The 19,780-nt window shown below is 34.4% G+C and overlaps 1 protein-coding gene across 1 annotated transcript; it reads right to left on the bottom strand.

The window, feature by feature from the left end:
- Positions 1-4,255: 4,255 nt before the first annotated feature.
- LOC149545197 (uncharacterized) lies at positions 4,256-11,129 on the bottom strand. Its single transcript, XM_089790573.1, has 4 exons — positions 10,099-11,129; positions 7,341-9,668; positions 6,851-7,058; positions 4,256-5,474 (listed from the first exon to the last, which is right to left on the bottom strand). The coding sequence occupies exons 1-4, from the start codon at positions 10,318-10,320 to the stop codon at positions 4,648-4,650; spliced, it is 3,585 nt and encodes a 1,194-aa protein (XP_089646699.1). The 5' UTR covers positions 10,321-11,129; the 3' UTR covers positions 4,256-4,647.
- Positions 11,130-19,780: the final 8,651 nt, after the last annotated feature.

The raw sequence follows: 19,780 nt of genomic DNA, 5'->3' as shown, positions 1-19,780 counted from the left end.
GTTCGGGGTACCCTCTTAGGTGTTCTTCAATCCCTTGGTGTTGCTTTTTGTTTTCCGTTGTGTGTGTTTCTGTAGTCTGTCTCTTGGGGTTTAAAATATATCGTTTAAGTATAAGTTGATGTATATTTAATTTCTTATGCTTAAGATATATTTTAATAGATGCGACGAATCTTTTGAGATAGCTTTTAGACCTCTCGAAGATAAGATAAAGATTCTAGGAAATTTTAGGGCTTCAAAAATCCAAACTTAGCCAATTTTCAGGGCTTCGGGATTTCAGGCTTAGCCAAATTTCAGGATTCTACATTTTACCCCAGCTAGTTATTTTGTTGATGTGTGGTCATTTCTTCGAGCCCTCATCATGTGCGTGGTCGTTGTTGGCTTTGTTTGTGTGTGTCAGTTTGGTAGTGGCGTTTAGAGATTTGTTGGTTGTCGGGATTGTGGTGAAGTCTTTTGTTGCAATCTTTGTGATCCCTATATGATGTCATGTGCATTCATACTTGTAAAATTAAAAATTCTTGGCTTGTGTTTCATCCTTGTTTCCAAGGATCTCCGGGCGAGGCATTACAAGGTATTTGTTAATTGGTAATTTGTCCATCTTGCAAAACATTTTTTCTTGTCCTCATATAATACCAAAAAATAAACAAATAAATCTAATGACATCCTATAAGGTGTTAGTGTATAGTTCTCTACATGTACGTAATGATTAGGGGTCTAGAATTCTTGTAATTGACTTACCTTTTGAAGACAAAAACATTTGTTATTTCAATAATGTGATAACAATCTAAGGGAGGGATTGATTAGTGGGTAGTTTGCTCATCTTGCAAGACAAAATTTTCTTCTTGAAACTAGATAGGGTTATCTCTTTTACTACTATATTCTTTTTTATTTGTTTTCCAAGTGAGTTTGAATAAGTTTGATCCCTTGCAACATAATTTGTAGCCATTTCGTGTATAATGTTTAGTAAGCTAGTCTTAATATATGATTTATTTTTTATTGTAAAGAAATTGTAATCACAAGACAAAAAATCATGAACCCGTGTTTTCTAGGTAGTAGCTATGTAACTCTTGTGAGCGCTATTTATATGTATTCATAGACTAAGAACCACAAGCTCCAATTTTATCATTAGTAATCCTTGTAAGAATTATAAATAGGCCTCTTTAAATTATTTAGTCATGCTAAGACTTGAAGATATTCAAATATCCTTTCAATGGAAGAGGTGGCCTTACATCCGTTGATTTTTGGTTGTGCACTTTTGAACCAACACTTATGGTGCTATGAGGATGAACTAAAGTATTTTTAGATCTTTACCTAATCAAAAGCTAGGAGTTTGCCTAAATAGTCAAATTTGCAAATATATCTTGGTGATTCTCTTTCTATTAAGAAAATCCCCTATAATATCCATCATCTCTTAACTAACCCATGTAAAATGGTCTAAGAGAATAATCATCTTTCTATTTGTTAGTTTTTAAAGAACCAATCCTATTACTTGTAAGCTATACAAATTGTTAATAAACAATGGTTAAAGTCCACCTTTCAAACTTGGAGGAAATAGTCTTTTTCGTTGTTCCTATTCAAAGACCACAATCCACCCAAAGATCTACATAAATTATAATGTAATGATCAAAATTCAACAATCAAATATGCTCAAATTCAAAAGAAAGATATAGACTAGTACATGTCCTTATATACCATACAAAACTAAATGTAATTGGTACCTTGCATTGCCTCCAATATTCATGGCTTGAGTTGGAAAATATGTTTCTTAATGATTTCAAGCTTCTCATATATCCAAAAGAAGTATATCACTTGTCATTTCAAAACATTTGCCCAATCTCCATTATGTTCACCCCACCCCTCCAATAGTTGCTCACCAAAAAAACCAATACTTTTGGCACAAATGGACCAATCAACAACCAAGAAAGCTACAAAATGATCAACTTTTAGTAAATGTGTGATCAACACATGATTTTCTTGTTCTCGTGTAAATAAAAATTTAAGAAAGGAATTGATTAGTTGATACTTTATTCATTTTGTAAGACAAGTTTACTTATCCTCTTGTAATATGCTCAATCTAATGAATACAAAAATGAATTGACAACTCAAGTATTAGCATTTGGATGTTTGTATGCATGTGATGATTGATGGTATATAATTATTGTAGTTAGCTTACCTTTCAAAAACTATAACATGTTCTTTTGTTTCAATATACTACAACAATTTAAGGGACTGATTGATTAATTGGTATTTTGTCTATCACGCAAGGTAAATTTTCTTGTCTTTATGTTTTAAGGCTTTTTTTTGTCCTCTTGTAATAAATTCATTTTATTGAGTACAACAAGGAAATAAAAGTTTTGACATCTTGCCAAATGTTAGTGTTTGGATTTGAGGATGTATGAGATGATTGGTAGTTGTGAATTCATATAGTTGTTTTAGTTTTGGAGATTGCAACGTCTTTTGTTTCACTAATGTAACACCAATTTAAGGAAGGGATTGAGTAATTGATAGTTTGTTCATCTTGCAAGATTAGTTGTTTTGTCCTCATACAACAAGGGTTTTTCTTATCCTTATGTAATAAAAAAACTTTTGACATCTTGTGAGTGTTAGTGTTGGGATTTGTACATGTATGTATAATTGATGGTTGAGAAAACTTGTAATTGACTTACCTTTTGGAGAAAGAAACTACTTTTATTTCAATTATGCAATGAAAACTTAAGAAAGGAATTCATTAATTGGAGGTTTGTTCATCTAGCATGATAAGTTTTCTTCTCCTTGTTTTATAAGGGGTTTCTACTTCTTCATTATAGTGAATATTTTAAAAAAAAAATTGATATCTTTTAAGTGTTAGTGCTTGAATATCTAGATGTATGTGATGATCTAGGTGGTCTACACTTCTTACAATTGACTTATCTTTTAGAGATAGCAATGTATTTGTTTCAATAATGAAACAACAATTTAAAGAAAGCATTTGTTAATTGGTAACTTGTCCATCTTGCAAAACAATTTTTCAATACCAAAAATAAACAAATAAATCTAATGACATTCTATAAGGTGTTAGTGTTTAGTTTTCTATATGTACGTAATGATTAGGGGTCTAGAATTCTTGTAATTGACTTACCTTTTGAAGACAAAAACATTTGTTGGTTCAGTTATGTGACAACAATCTAAGGGAGGGATTGATTAATGGGTAGTTTTCTCATCGTGCAAGAAAAAGTTTTCTTCTTGAAACTAGACAGGTTTATTTCTTTTAATACTATATTCTTTTTTATTTGTTTTTCAAGTGAGTTTGAATAAGTTTTTATCCCTTGCAACATAATTTGTAGCCATTTTGTGTATAATTTTTAATAAGCTAGTCTTAACATATGATTTTGTTTTTATTGTAAAGAAATTGTAATCACAAGACAAAAAAGCATGAACCTATGTTTTCTAGGTAGTAGATATGTAACTCTTATGAGCACTATTTATGTGTCTTCTTAGACTAAGAACCAATAACCACAAGCTCCAATTTTATCAATAGTAATCCTTGTAGGAATTATAAATAGGCCTTTTTGAATTATCTAGTCATGCTAAAACTTGGAGATATTCAAATATTCTTTCAATGGAAGAGGTGACCTTCCATCTGTTGATTGTTGGCTGTGCACTTTTGAACCAACACATGGTACTATGAAGGATGAACTAAAGTATTTTTCAAATGCTAAGAGTTTGCTTGAATAGTCAAATTTGCAAATATATCTTGGTGACTCCCTTTCTATTAAGAAAATCTCCTTTAATATCCATCATCTCTTAATTGACTTGTGTAAGATAATCTAAGAGAGTAATCATCTTTCCATTTATAAGTTTTTAAAGAATCAATCCTATTACCTTAGAAGTAACCTATACAAATTGTTAATAAACAATAGTTAAAGTTCGTGTTTCAAACTTGGAGGGAATAGTCTTTTTCACTATTCCTATTGAAAGACCACAATCCACCCAAAAATCTACATAAATTATAATTTAATGATCGAACTTTAAAAATCGAATATGCTCAAAGTCAAAAGAAAGATATAGACTAGTGCATGTCCTTATATACCATACGAGACTGAATGCAATTGTTACCTTGCATTGCCTCCAATATTCATGGCTTGAGTTGGAAAATATGTTTCTTAATGATTTCAAGCTTCTCATATATCCCAAAGAAGTATATCATTTGCAATTTGTACTCAAAAAGGCTAGCGAGGAGTATACATTTTAGTAGAGCCAAAAAGGAATGAGAACAAAGTTTATTCCTTGTCAAGGTGGACGTCATTATATATCATTCTTACAATCTTTAAACAAATTGAAAAAGTTCATCATTCCCGAAGTCAATCATGAAAGTCAAGTAAAAATATTCCCTATAGGGTCTATCACACCCAAAAGGGGGTAGTGACTAGGTCAAGACCTTAAGAAAAAAACGGACACCTTAACCTTTTAAAGCTCACTTTCCAAGGAAATAAGCCCCCACCTCACTCACTTCCTTTACAAATAAAACAAAATAGAAACATCAAACTGAAATAACCAACTTTCCTTCTCCTAGGACACTGGTGGTGGACTCTCTAGTCATAGATACCTCTATATTTTATTTCAGAAGGGCAACTAACAACATGTATATCTCTCTCTGTACAAAGCTTCAACTCAAGTGAAGCAGAGCTTTCTTCTTGGCATGGAAGCCAAGCATTTGCTGCCTACAGCACCCATTTGCCTAATTGTATCATCTATCAAGTCCTTGAAAATCATTCTTTCAATGTCTAACACAGCCCCTGCAATCTCAGCTGCATTATCAGCCCATGAATCTACATCCCTTGCAAAATCCTTTTGAAGCATTCTCAGTAAGGTTTCGCAAATGTCCTCCGAAGGAATGGTGGGCAGGCCTTGAAACTCATCCCATACTTCTTTTAGAAGCTGTTGTCCTGTAGCTCTTTTTCTCTGAATCTTCTTGGCAGAACAAGTCCATGGCCTAAGATTCAGGTAGGGAGACAACTTTGTGCATAAGATATCATTGACCGCGCTGAATGTAAGCTCTCTGTTTGATTGCTCAATGTAGGTCATCTTCTTCTTTTGAATGTAACCCTGACCTTCGCCATTTGCAGACTCCGAAAATGTCTGTTGCTGTTCTAAGACAGAAAATAGATGGGGATCAACTGGTGAAACAGATGAATGGTACACAACTGGATAAGCTTCATTGTCTTCTAGAAGCCCTGAAGCATGGAGGATTTCTGCAATGTAGGAATAGGTAGGATTGGGCTTCTTCTCACTGCGACTGCGGTGTAGGCTGTTGGATTGCAATTTGAGCCTTAAGGTATCCATTCCAGCCTCCTGGATTCCCATAGCTGAATTACAATGTAGCTTGTGAGTAAAATCAAGAGGCTCATCAAGCTTCATGTCATCCAATTGGAATTGTTGCTTGGTAATGAAGCTCAGGCAATGAGCGACGCCTTGATCAGCATCATCTTGTCTCTCCTCTGAAATACACAACCATCAGAATTGATTAGACTGGGCTATGGAAAATAGAAGCAAATTTTATGTTCAAATATTCTGACAGAAACAATGAATCAAAAGAGAAAATGTGGCTCACTGTTTGTTAGCTTAAATCCTAATATGTGCAGAATTGATTGTATTAGGAACTAAGCTTGAGAAATTGTGGTTGCTAGAAGCTAGAAACAATTGTTTAGGCAATATCTCAACAATACAAATGGTGCATCGGCTTGCAACTATCAGGATGTGAACTTCTGGATTGCACAACGTACACATTTGTCGTCCTTATGGACTGATCCAGGAATTAACATTTTATGGACCGGAAACTTCATGAATTTAGCTTGAACTCGCAACTAATTAGAAGAAAAATGTACACTAAAAAAAATCTGAAATCAAAATGTTAGTAATTCACTGGCAAGAACAACAGTGCGCAATCCATTTTGGTGCCAACCCTCGGTCAGGTTTCTTACTACAAGGCGAGGAACTCAAAAAGATAAAAAGAATAAGTAACAGTGCTTAATCAGAATTCAATGAAAGTAAATTGTGGGCATTAGCACTCACATAAAGAACACAATAAAGAAATGAAAAGGAAGGCCTGTACCATAATGCCAACATTTTCATATGCATGTGCCAGTATGAAATGTGTGCTGTCTGTACTTTCTTTCAATCCACTCATCTTCCCCATATCATGCATTATTGTCATTGCATAATCAAATAATTATGTTTCCATTTACTGTATGTTTCAATTAGATTAGCATGGGGAAGGGCCTGGACCGTTACATAACCACCATGAAGGCAAATGAGATGAATCTCACAAGGAGATTAAACAAAGCGCTCTAAAAGCAGAGTCTTAAGGCTGAACAGACAAAAATAGAGAACCAGCAAAGCACCCAAGAAAACAATAAAATCTCAGTGAGGAAACATAGTGCATTAATCTATCAGATTTCCACAATCCTGATGATGGATCATGAAGTGTGATCCGAAATGTTGATGATAAAAAATTGTCCATACAATCAAATCCAGGATTCAAACTTTAAAAAAATAGTGTATGTTGTATCGGAACATATGAAGTCATATTTAAAACACATGATTGCCACTTCTGTCTTATGGCTTCTATACTGTCTATACCATTATGGTATAGTGTGATCCCTAGTTTGCTTGTAACTCTGAATGCCTTTTGTTCAAATATCGGTATTTATAACAAGATTGAGGGATGACACTCAACTTTTAACATTATGTTTCTTACAAAATTTAAGATGAAAAGAGCCTTCTAGAAGCTACACAACCTTGACATTGCAAAACATTGTTAGATTTGGATCAAGATGAGAATGCTTAACAAAAATCAAATGTTTTGACATGTTACCTGAGAAATTTACCGAGCGTTTCATAACAGGAGATGGAGAGCAGTCTTCCTTGTAGAAAGAGGAATCAAGAACAGATACTGGGCTTGGCTGCTCAGCAACATCTGTAGAACCCAATGATTTGTAGCAGTGATCCGAATCTTTTGATGCATTATAATTTGTTTCTGCATAATAGTTTCCAGCATCTTCGGTTTTGGTTGAAGTTGGCTTCTGTAAACGTATTCAATGTAAATTTTAGAAAAAATTCCCAGATTATTAACAAAAATCTTGGCTATTAAGTTTGGCAAGCATTAAATAATCAATTTCATCAGATTTCTACAATCCATGCTAGATGATTATATTCTCTTCTGGGATCGATTGTGTGATAGTTTTTGGCATCAACCTTTCAGGTAGTATGATCTGAAATGTCTATCAGAGAATCGATCCCAGAAGAGAATATAATCATTAAATAATTACTTAAATGCTAATGTAACAGTAAGACAGAACACTTACCTCCATTTCCATAAGAGATGTTGTACTTCTGTTGCTCTCTGAAAGCAGGGAAGCTTCATCTACCAAGCGATCATTTGAGCTCAAATTCACTTCATTGTCACCAAGCTCTGTAACAGATGCTTCCTTGATCTTCATCTTGTTGCGAGAAAAGCTATTTTCTTTGTCCGATCCATTTTTTTTCCCGGTAGTTTGTCTTGCAGACTTTGGAGACTGCAACGGTGAGGAACTTCTGCTGGTGTCCCTCTGCTTCGTTGGGCTTCCTGAACGCTTAGCCATTCTTTCAGTTTCAACCTTGGTACCTCTTTGCTTGTTTTGGGTTGGAGAATTCGGGCTTCTCATAGAACTCAATGCCTGAGAAGATTGTTGTGCTCTTGAAGCAGGAGGAGGCGATACGAATAGCTGAGGCCTCCTGGAGTTGGGCTCTTTTTGCGAAGCCTCATTTGTGATTCGTTCTCGTCTTTGCCTATCATTTCCCAAATTGTCTACAGGTTCTCTACCTCTGGTGGTGTTACTAGGACTGGAAGCCCTATCGCCTCTTCCCCTGTAGCCAATCTGTGATGAGGCATTGCCAACTTTCTCGCGCTGATTAGGGAAAGAATGTGAAGCTCGTGGAGATTTCAAATTGCTCAGTAGTTTTGCGGGCTTCATTATAACTATGGGGGATTCAAAAGACTTTGCAATCTTATCTTGTGAGCTCTCTCGCTGTTGCAACAATGAGTGATCTTCATAGAATAACCTTGACCTTGGTGTATAATTGAATTCATCGAGTCCACCCTGCTGAAAATAGCTTGACTGCTGATTGTGATTCAGTCCCCTGTCTTTTTCGGAATAGAGAAGGCTCTTCAGTTGCACAGCTTCTACAATCTGCTTCAAAGTTTCGAAGTCTTTGCCGGATCCTTCGAGGCCTCGTTGTTTAAGTCTATTCTCAATCTCAGTGTAGAGATCATAAGTGCCTTGTGAGCTGTTCCTTTTTCGTTCAGGAGAAAAGCTCCAGGCTCCAAAGGCATTTTGTTGATAACCCTGCCAACCCTCTCGTTGTTTCCATGGAGCAGCTTCAATTGGGTACTTGTGGGTATTTGCAGGTTTTGGATCTGCTGCCTTTTGCTTAGAGTAAGATTGTAATGAATTGCAAACATTCCCCTCGGGCAACTGAAGCTTTTTATCCATTGCTTCTGCTTCTTTTCTCTGGTCTTCTTCATAGTTGTCTCTCCTTTGCGGGGTTTTGAGGGTCTTTGACAAAACAAAAGCGCTGCTGTCTTTCTGCTTCGTGCATGGGAAGCTTTGTCTGGAAGTAGCATTGTCAACAGATTTATGATCATGATTGTTTTTAGCCTCCTTGGAAGTCTTGAACTGAGAAAAAATCTTCCCTTCATTGTGCTGAGAGCGAAGGATATCGTAGTTAACCCTTGATTCTGAAGCAGATCGCCTCAGTTCTACCCTTTTCTGAGATGTTGAATTTGAACCGGGAAATGCTTCCAAGCCCATTAGGCGTGCAACCACGCTGGGAGATCGTTTTTTTCCATTACTCATTTCTTCTACATTCACTCCTTGCTTATCATTTGCAATTTCCCTTCCATAAAAGCCTCCTGCAAGGTGAGCTCTGCTGTCTAAGGAGAGCCTAGGGGCTTCTCTCAGTTTGAAAGAAGCGCTAAGCGCGTCTTTGGATTCAAAAAAGGATGTTCTAGCTATTTCTCTACTATCATATGATGACTGAAGGGATTCTTTTGATCCTCGAGAGAATCTTTTAGTTCCTTGGCTATCCTCAGGGTTCCCTGGAGATTTTTTCAGGTTAGCATCCATGACTGATTTAGTAGCCGGTTCATGTGATGCTTGAAGCTGCTCTCTATTCTTTGGCAGGGGCTTCAGTGAGGGCTCTTTACCAGTAGTTGCAGTCACCTTCCCATCCATCAAAGATTTTTGTTTGGCACTGAATTTATTTATTTCCTTTTTGTTTTGGACTCTTGAATCCATTGATGGTTTTGGGGAATCTCTATAAAATGTATCTCTAACCACATCTCTTATATCAAGTGAATGCCTAGATGAGTCAAGAGAGAACCTTGGTTGGTCCCTAGAAAGAATTGGAGCCCTCGAATTGTTGGAAACGTGTGCTGCTTTTGCATCTTTGTTATCCTGTAAGATCGATGGCGAATTCTCCTTTGCTCTGGATTGGAGCGCCATTCGAGCTGTAGAGATATTGTCAGCCAGCATCTGTTCTTTGGATAGAAAGGATTGGCAAGTGCTGTCATTGCAGTCCATAGAAGATGCCCTCGAAGCTGCATTAGAATTGCCACATGAATCCAATGGAGCCTTGTGACCATCTTCACTCGTCTACATTTTGAAAAAAGCAGAGCACAGCATTAGCCACTACCAGAATTCTTTTTATAGATGGATTAAGTTCGTATGGATGCTACATACTCTAAATTCTGAAAGAATTTTGGAAGATGATCTTTTCTTCAACTTAAATATTTTATACCAAAACTTTCATAGATTCTTAACAAACAACTTTTGTTCATTCAAAACAAAAAGGATTGAGACAAACTTGAAAAGATAGTCAATTGAGTTCAATCAAAATCTGTACGCTGATAAAATTGGTATTTGTAAAATGTCATCCAGTAACACAAAACGGATGAATTGAACATATATCAGCTACTGGAACACTCCTTCGTTGGTTAATCTGTAGATAGAGTGCCTAAACTAAAAAATAACAAGGCAAACGAAAAAAACTGGTGCTACTTATAAAATGCGCATGTTTCATTACCACATTTTGAGCAGAGGCCACTGTAGAATCAAGTTTGGAGTTGCTGGAGCTCGTGTGACCTGCAATAAGTCTCTTTGGTCCATACAACCGCTTGCCAGTGAGAATCTGGTGTCTATCGAACAACTGGAGAAATCCCGCCATGCACCCAATTTGCTTCTCCATTTGTTTTTCAAGTTGGGGATCATCAGATATTCCATGAAGGAACTTTGCACTTGCAGACATTTTGGCAAAGCAAGAAAAACTATCTATGTTCTTCAAGCAGCTCCTAATACCTATATAAACTAAGCTAACTCCAAAGTGTACTGTTCAGATATAATGGCATGAGCTCATTCTCCCACCACTACCAGTAGCTCCGCACTCCTTCCCATAAGCAATAGTAAACAGTGTTGCACCGTTATAGTATTGACAATGGCCAAGTGTTCATATCTCATTTGCAAGCTATCTAAACAAAACCAATATTTTCCATAAACAATTGGAAATCTTTGGCATTTGAGAGTCCAAGTTCACTACAAGCCCGTTATTAACCTAGGGAATGAGGCTCCATAGGATTCGCAAGCATTACAAGGCACTATGTGAGAGAATCACAAGTACATCGGTACACACCAACATGAAAATTTGAGCAAAAGCAGATTCCCAGAGTGACTGGTCTCCACTCTTGTTTGACTCCAGAGCAGTAAGTCCCAATGCTCTTATGGGAACAGTCTCTTTCCTGTGTACGCCCCCCAAAAAACTCTTTAATCCACTGGATTGGGATTCGAACACCGGCTTCTCGTGAGAGATGTTAAGAAAATAAGCTAAAAAGGATTTGTTAAGGAAATAACAAACATTCAGAGCCTGTAATTTTTGCAGGTACTAGTAAAAGACTGCATGGCAACCAATGCAGTTGACATAAGCCAGTGCTCTCAGTCCAATGTGTTTACAATATGTATGACCTAGTGTATTACCAGTCCAATGACATCAAATTCAATGCCTATTTGCTTGCTAATTAGCACACAATTGAAGACCAATGATGAGAGGTCACATGGTGCAGGCCTTTTGTTTTTTGTCTCAGCCTTTGTTTTATACCAATATTGAAATGTACAGCCAGCACATGGCGGGTGGTTTAGTTTGTCCTTGATTCTGTTTCTCAGGCAGGATTAAATAAGCTAAACTTTTTTTAAATAGAAAAAATATATTTAAATATATAGAATTAGGGGAAAAGTTCTAGTAGTAGTTTTAGTTAATTTCATTCAAATTATGTCAATTTTTCCAATGTACCTCGATAAGTAACTCAACAGCTTCTTTTCCAGCTATTAGAAATATCTATAACATCTACTCGATCGCCATTGGACCCCTAAAGACTATCAGAAATATCCTTCTCCATAAGATGGAAAAACCCAAGTAAAAGAAAACGAAAGGTTTTGGCTGCAATGCGTGGGCTCGGTACTTATCCCTGGGCCCAGACTGAACCTTATCCACGCTGCTAATTTAACTCAACCCAGAGTACCAGATTAAACCCATACAAAACCACAAGAAGAAAAGTACTCAACAAACTCACCAATATAGTAAACCACACCACCTAGGTAGAAGAGCAGAGGAGGAACAATTCAGCTGCACTTTTTCAGTTACCATATGGCCCCATGATTATCCTTTTAGAATCCAATATGACATTCTTTTAAGCCTTCTCATGAGACTGCACCTCTGGGGAAACCTGACTGTTAGGTGTAGCAGGAATTTAAGCAAAAAAAATGGCAAAAAAAAGTGAAGTGGTGGGTGGAAACGATGAATTGTCCTTAAGTGCAATCTGATCCTGCATCTGACCCGATGCTCAAATGTACCAAGGCCCCATTATGACATTGCATTTGAAACAATGGTAGATGGCAAGGCAAGCATGAATCCAATTCACTGATTGCTTCCATGTGCACTCAACGTGTCCTTGTGTTATCAACTATATTTTATAATCTCATTGCTCAATACCACCTTCCTGCCATGTTACAAATCTGATCTCATCTGGCCCCACAGAGAAGCATGCATGTCGGAGTTTGGTCCTAAGAAAATGGGTCTTTTCATGATCATTTATGGGCTTTATACTATTCAAACATTGGAAATTCGGAAACATCCTCCACATGTCCATCCTAGTCAATATGGTCATTGGCTATGCATATTTACGAAGCATAAAATCAGTACTTTATCCTGTGAAGAATTTCACCGACCACTTCCTACCCCTGCGGTGAAGTAAAGATGAATCACGAGGAATATAATATCTTGATTTTCAACTTCCAAACTACTATAATAGTTCTTTTCTCAAGCCTTGATGAAAAAGATTGTTCCTTTGGTCTCAATAAGTCTTCTACTCTTTTTCCTTTAATGTCTGGACCCATCAACTCCAGGCATTAAAAAATAGCTTGCATGGGAGAGGGTATGAAGTGTCACGAGTCTTGACGCATCCATTATACGTAGCAAGATGCATCTATGGCACATCTTTATAACAGATGTCCTTGGTAGTGGCTACAGGAAAAAAAAATATTAGTCATAGAAGCAAATGATGTTGTAAGGGTTAGACCAAATTTTTATTATGAGAATTAATATAATAGATGTTCTTTTTGCAAAAGATTGGTTCAAAGATTTGTAGGTATAAAAAGAGATGGTTTCTGTAAAGAGTGATTTGTTTGGAGAACAAGAATAGTTAATTGGCTGTTCTTAGTGGATTAATCTTCCCTTTTTTCTATTTTATTCAGAAAAAAACAGATCATTATTTGTTAGGATTTTGTGATCTTGGAAGTATTAAAAAAAGGGTATATATTCAGTTTATTATTATGTAAAGAGATTTCTTGAGTTTAGAATATATTGAATGTGTAATATTTTTAACAGTAAAATAAAATAAGAGGATTAAAAAATAGATAACAACATGAACTTTTCAGACAACAAAATGAATTTTGCAGTTCATTGAAAAAATCAATATCCAAAAGAAAGTAGGATAATAAATATTTATCTTTCTAAATATTAAGAGATGGCAAGGAAATGAGAGTTATGGAAGAGGGTGATCCCACAATAATGGGTTCCACTTTTTAACCAATTTTGACACTGAAATCAATATTTTTGCAACAAACGTCATTTTCAAGTGACTATATCTCCAAAGTTATAAATAATTTCAAGATGACATAAACTAGTGATTTTGAGTACTTTGTTCCTACTTTGTAACCATATTTTTTAATCTAAAAAAAAAAATTATTTATGTCAATTTTTTTTATCTCCTCTAAAAAGTGGTACATAATAAAATTCAATATTTTAAAAAGTGACAGTCCGTTTGACACACATAACTTTTTTTTTCTAGAAATGATAATGAAGTAATTCTTTTGACGTTAGATTTGTAACATCAATATCCAGAGGATGCATTTGGTTTGATTTATTTTGGTTGAATATTGTATAGTTTATGAAGTTTTGAAGTGACATGAACCGTAATTCAGACATACATTCCATTTGACACAGATAATTTGAAGTCAATTTATCATAAACTATTTTTTTTTTTTTTTTGAATAGAAAGGTATCTTAATAAGCCAATTCTTCCATATTTTTCATAAAAAAAATTGACCTAATTTACTAATTTTCCCGAGGTGTCAAAGTCGGTTAATGTTCAATCGGTAATGAACCTATAATGAGTTAAATTCATATTTGAAAGTCTTAATGATTAAATTATGTATTAAAATTATAGTCGTTGGAAAGCTTGCTCCAAGCAGCACATTTTGACATTTTTTATTTTACAGTAGGAGATCATTCTCCTACAATTATGGCAGTTAAAAGAGAATATATATATATATATATATATATATATATATATATATATATATATATATATATATATATATATATATATATATATATATATATATATATATATATATATATATATATATATGAAAAAAAGGTTAATTTTTTTGTGATTTTGCATGTTCGTGTGAACATCGCATTCACGCGAATACGTTTACCATGTTCGTGTGAACGTATGTTCGTGCGAACATGCAAATCATGTTTGCGTGAACATATTTATCACATATGTTCACGTGAACATACGAAATATGTGCGCGCGAACATGATTATCAATTTCTCGTTTTGCAATTTTTTTCATTTTTGTTCGTCCCACTAAAGTGGAACCCATTATTGTGGGTTCACCCAAGATGAATGGTTAAATGATTGTAGATGTAAAGATTATGATGGAACAAAAGTTCTAATAAACATGAAATTAGTTTGACGAATGTAAACATAAACAATTTTGAATTAGTGAGAAGAAATTAAGAGTATTTTTTAAGCTTGAAATCAATTTCAAATTCTAACAATTATTTAAACTTGTACAGGATAAATAAGTATTAAATTAAAAGTTATTTAAACTTGTAATTTGAAATTAATTTAAACTTTTACCCAATAAATAAGTGTTTAAGACATCTAAGTTATTAATGAAGATTTTTTTTTTAATCTAGGATAACATTAAAACTGAACCAATACGAAACAATCACCTTCTATTAGTACATTTAAACTATCATGGAAAACTTCTTATCACCTCACAAAAGGATATTAGGGGAGGCACATTGATTAGAGTGGCCAAGAAAACAAAAATTAAAAGTATCAAACTAGTCAACTTTAAACAAGGTCATCAGGAGATGGGGAGACTTCGAGGTCTCTGGTATGACAATTTTTCAAATAGGAGACGGAGGTACTTGGAGACGGCAAATTTTTTTTAATAAATTTTTTTAATAGTTTAAAGAGTCTAATACTAAAAGTAAATACAAAATTTGAAAATAGTAATACTGTAAGACTAAAGTAAATAATAATAGTAATGTCACATTAAAAATTAAAATAGACTCATAGAGTCAAAGATTTCAAAACTCACATGATCACAATATTGTATCTCATAGATATATTTGTTTTTCGAATATTGCATATGATCACCATCATATTAGATTGATAATCACTGAGATTATCATTACATATTCAAATTTTAAATTCAAAAAAGTATAGTTTGATGCTGAATTGCTGATATGCAAACAAAAATGAACACTTTGTACAATAAACAAAAAAAAGAAATATATCTAGTAATAGTATGTTGATGGTACTATTATCTACTCCACAAGGTTGTGATCATCCATCTCAAGGTCTTCAGCTATCATGCTCTCTAAAAAATCATCACTCTCCCAAAATATTTAGAATGATTTAATCATTTAAATTGTTGAATAAAAATAATTTTTTAAAAGTGTTTGTAATGTTTTTAAAGTTATTAATTTATTAAATAAAATATTTTAAATGATTTAATCATTTGATTTAAATTGTCGGTGGTCTTAATTTTTGTATTAAAAACATTAAAATGAGGGCTAAAATATATAAAATTATTTAATATTATATTTTACATTTATATTTTACTAGGAGACTTCGGGGAGACTTCAGGAGACTTCGTCGTGAAGTCTCCAACCTTTTTGAGGTCTCCAGAGATGCGAAAAGCCTCCGAGACGCGACTTTTAGGGTGTAGACGGGTCTCCTGGTAACCCTGACTTTAAATCTTTCATAATCATTAGTAAAAGTTCATTGGATATTGGATTCCATTGTAAAGATGAGAGAAAATGTAGAATTTCATTTTGTCTATTAGATAATCTTGACCATCTTTTATGTTCTATATTTTTTCTTTTAATTTATTTGTACTTCATTAAATTAAGTATTTATTTAAATTTCTACCCATTACACCTCTTATGTTTGATTTGTTAGTGAATAGTGATGAGATTCTATAGTGCTCTCTCTCGTGGTCATTTTGTTTGTATCTTTTTTTTTCCTAATTTTTTTTAACCTTTGTTTTAGTTTAATTGTTGATGAAGATCACGTTTTCAATGTTACTAAACTTGGATTGTGAAACTTTGGAGTCCATAATATTCTAACTTGAACTTTTCTAGTTTAGTTTAATGGTTGATGAAGATCACATTTTCATTGTTACTAAACTTGAATCATGAAACTCTCTAAGTCCATAAAATTCTAACATGAACTTTTCTAGTGTTGACTATATATAATTTTAATGCCCATCTTCAAATTAAACTTTATGATCCATCATAAATGAAAATGTGTAAAAGAAGGAGAAAATGACCTTTCTCAAACAGCTAATAGAACATCTAAAGATTTAATTCTAAAATAAATCCATAATAAAACTAATAATATATTAGGAACTTTTAAATCAAATTTTAATTTATTTAATTATCTCTTTAAAAAACTCCCTTCAAACTAAAAAGAGGAGCTCCATAAATAGTCACATGACCAAACCTTTCCATATAAATTTTTAATGAGAGAAACTTTTTCCTTTACTGCCCCATAATTCAACAGTCCTATATAAAACTCATTCATGGAAACCTTTTCCCAAAACCACTGCCCTTAACCTCGGCCTAAAGCACCTGTTCAATAAAAGGTAATGTAATATAATTATAATTATAATATTGCTTTGAACTTTAATCATTTTGTTAACATCCTTTTATTATTTTTCTGCCCTATGTTTGGAATTTGTAATCAATTATTCAGTGAATCTCAGAGGGATTTGTTACATCAAATATAGGGTGTATCAAAAGCTTCCACCCCATGTGCTCTGTCAATAATGAATGGACCCACTAGTTCAGCATTCCACATGAAATGATACTGCCAAGGGTTTTGTCTATACCTCCAAAAGCTTCCTTCTTGGAATACATGAATTAAACATTTCCTGCAATTAAACAAATAAATTATCACTTCTTTACTTGCCATGATTATGACTATTTGAAATAAATTGTCCTTTTTCTTGAAAGAGTGTGTGGCGTTATTAGCCGCAAGCTTTATAGATGGAAGGCACCATCCCATCAAAGTTGCCTTATGATGTACCATCTCCAACGCTTTAATCATTTTTAATGGAATTTTTGCAAGCCCGGTTCCCAACTGAAGATCACCAACCTCAGTACGAGTATTTTTAGCGGCGTTTCTAAGCCCACACTCTTTTCCAAACACTCTGCTTTATGGAATGGGACAGAAATTAAATCGGTGCTATGATGAATGTGTTCTTTTGCAATTACTTTAAGCAAAAGCAACGAGATCTGCCATGGTAGTCTCAGTCAGCAAATGATTTCAATCCACTTTTATACGTCATTTAGAAAATAAATCTCAATAAATTTGTTTGGAAAGTTTTTATAAAAATAAAATTGGAGAAGATAATTAGTAGTCACATTGGATCTCAACACTTTTTCTTTTTCATATGTGACATAATTACTAGTAATAGTAATTGTGATCAGTCTTAATAATTATACAATATTGAAACTACTAAAGTAAATGATATAGATTTTCATAATTTATAGATATGTTCAAATATTGTTTTTGGGTTAGATTGTGTGGTGATATTTTGCATGGATAATTTGAATCATATTTTGTGACCAATCTAATTCAAACTTGTTTTTCTAGAAGAGAGCAATTATTGACCTACCATATGATTTTTTAGTGAGGTTTTAGTTAATGAAATCCAACAATTGAAAGATGGGTTATAATGGATATTTTTTTCCCTAAATGAAATAAGCCTTGGAATGAAAGTCTATTAATATGTAGAAAGAAAATAATCATTGTTACTTTAATAAAATATAAGTAAATTAATTAATAGAACTAATAGTTGATTTTGTTAGTTTAATATTTTTGAAAATTAAAGCAGCCTAACAAGGGGTAGCCCTTACACAACCACGTGAAAACATCAATGAGTATAATTTGCAAGCCATTAACAATGCACAAATGACGCAACAAATCTTGACAAAGACAAAGAAATCTAGCGCAAGGCTAGAAGCCCTCTAGTGGGAAGACTTCTTTCACACTGCAAGTGAAGAAGAGTGAGAGCTCAAAGAATATTTCTTCTGACACCATTGGATAATCATCTAAGTGATGTTATCCTTAGGATTCCCAATGAAAGAAACTTTTCTAGGGAAAATGTTGTTGTGTGGTGAATGATTAGGCAAGCATTGTACACTTTTCATAAGGGGTGAAACAATTTACCCCCTCCCCCTACCCTCCTCCCAAAAAAAATGGATTAACTTGTCAAGCACTTTTTGAGTTGACTTGCCAAATATTACCTTAGGTTGACTTGTCACGTATATTTCTAGGGTTAACTTGTTAAGATGAAATAAGTTGTGTAATATTAGCCTAGTGCTATATTTTTAAAAAGATAATATATGGCTTGATACAATGGTATTGAGTTCTAAGGGAGATTGCATTTGTAATAGGTTGAAGTTTTTGAATAACAATTTAACTAGACTTTCTATTTGGTGGATGTAGTGCAAGATTGGGTGAAACATGTCAAATATTTGTGTCTTTTGTTCCATTTATGTGTGTTTTATTTCTTTGTGTCATTGGTTGTATCTGCATGTAACTGTTATTTTTTTGCCTAAGTAATCCTAACACATGTCAACATAGAAATCATTGTGCTAAGAACATTGTGCACTAGTAGCAAAAGCTTGGAATTAAATAGGATGAGGATAAGAGGAAAGAAATAGTTTGCATGGCTAGAGGGTTGCACCTATAGCAGCAAAGGAAACACCCTGGTAGGAGTGTGATCTAGATTAGCAATACCAACTTGACCTCAACTTGTAGAATGTGCATCACCATAATTTCTAGTAAGGGTTCTATCTTCATCATCAGTGTGCGTGAGGTCCTTATAGGAAGAATCAAAGGTATGAATGGTCAAATGGTCCTCATTTACATCCTCCCACCAAGAAACAGTGCCTTTTTAATACATAAAAGAATGGATTGTATCCATATGCCCAATGGAGAAGCAACAAGGAAAATGAAAGGGAAGGTCATCACAATCCAATGCTTGAGTCCTAGCCTCTCCCCAAATATGAGCACCACATCCTCCAAAAGAAGGTGGAGATATTCATATCAAACAAAATGCCTATAATGGTCATAACTTCATCCACCTTCAAGAAATGAAAAATAGAGTTTCCAATGGCTTCAAAGTGGGAAAGCTCCCAAAAATGGAGTGCACAATTGGGAAGGTGAACTCACACTAAGCACACATTGAGTGGTTCATTAAGAGGGTTGAAAGAGATGACTAGGGTTTAGCAGAAAGAGAGTGATTTTCCTAGGCCCACAACTTGTTCAAAACCAATCATGATCTTCAAAAGATGAAAATGAAACAATATAAATTATCTTTGCACAAGTGAAGAGCTCAATGCCACCAAAAGATAAGAGTCACCAAGAAGTAGTTACCCAACAATGTAGATCCAAGAAAAAGGTCTCGATGCCAACAAATCTACATTATGACCTGCCTATTGGTAGAAATCCACATTATCTATCACATTTTGGCCACAAACTACCACAAAGGGAGGCCTTGGCATAGGCAATAAGTCAATATATCACCATTGGAGGAATAGTAGCAATTGCTTTAGTAGCACGAGCATAGTTTCTTCTACTGGTAGAAGGAGACTTTTTTTTTTTTTTTTGGCAGAGAGGGGGGAGGGATCCCATCCTTGATAACCCTAGGGGTAGAGACCTAGTTGCCTCCACTACCGAGAGCAATAGTATTGACCTCTAACCCAAGTCAAGAAGTAGTAGAAGAATCTTTCTATTGCCCATTAGGAAAAACAAGAGCAAGAGGAGCCCGCAGTCTAGGGGCAACACTTAATATATGGAGCTTAGGATTGCTATAAGGAGAAAGAATCCCTAACGTATCCAA

Source organism: Cupressus sempervirens, chromosome 7 (genome assembly GCF_028749045.1).
Source record: "Cupressus sempervirens isolate cs-2001-9-10 chromosome 7, ASM2874904v1, whole genome shotgun sequence".
In the NCBI taxonomy this organism is placed as follows: Eukaryota; Viridiplantae; Streptophyta; class Pinopsida; order Cupressales; family Cupressaceae; genus Cupressus; species Cupressus sempervirens.
Note: the sequence above shows the minus strand (reverse complement) of the source record. Positions and strands in the feature narration are given on the sequence as shown.

Bases quoted from the DNA above. Each gene is read 5' to 3' on its own strand.
- LOC149545197 (XM_089790573.1), bottom strand. From the start codon at position 10,320: ATGTCTGCAAGTGCAAAGTTCCTTCATGGAATATCTGATGATCCCCAA. The intron at 9,669-10,098 runs GTAATGAAACAT...TTCAAAATGTAG, and splicing joins TGGCCTCTGCTCAAAATGTG to ACGAGTGAAGATGGTCACAA. The intron at 7,059-7,340 runs GTAAGTGTTCTG...ATACGTTTACAG, and splicing joins CATCTCTTATGGAAATGGAG to AAGCCAACTTCAACCAAAAC.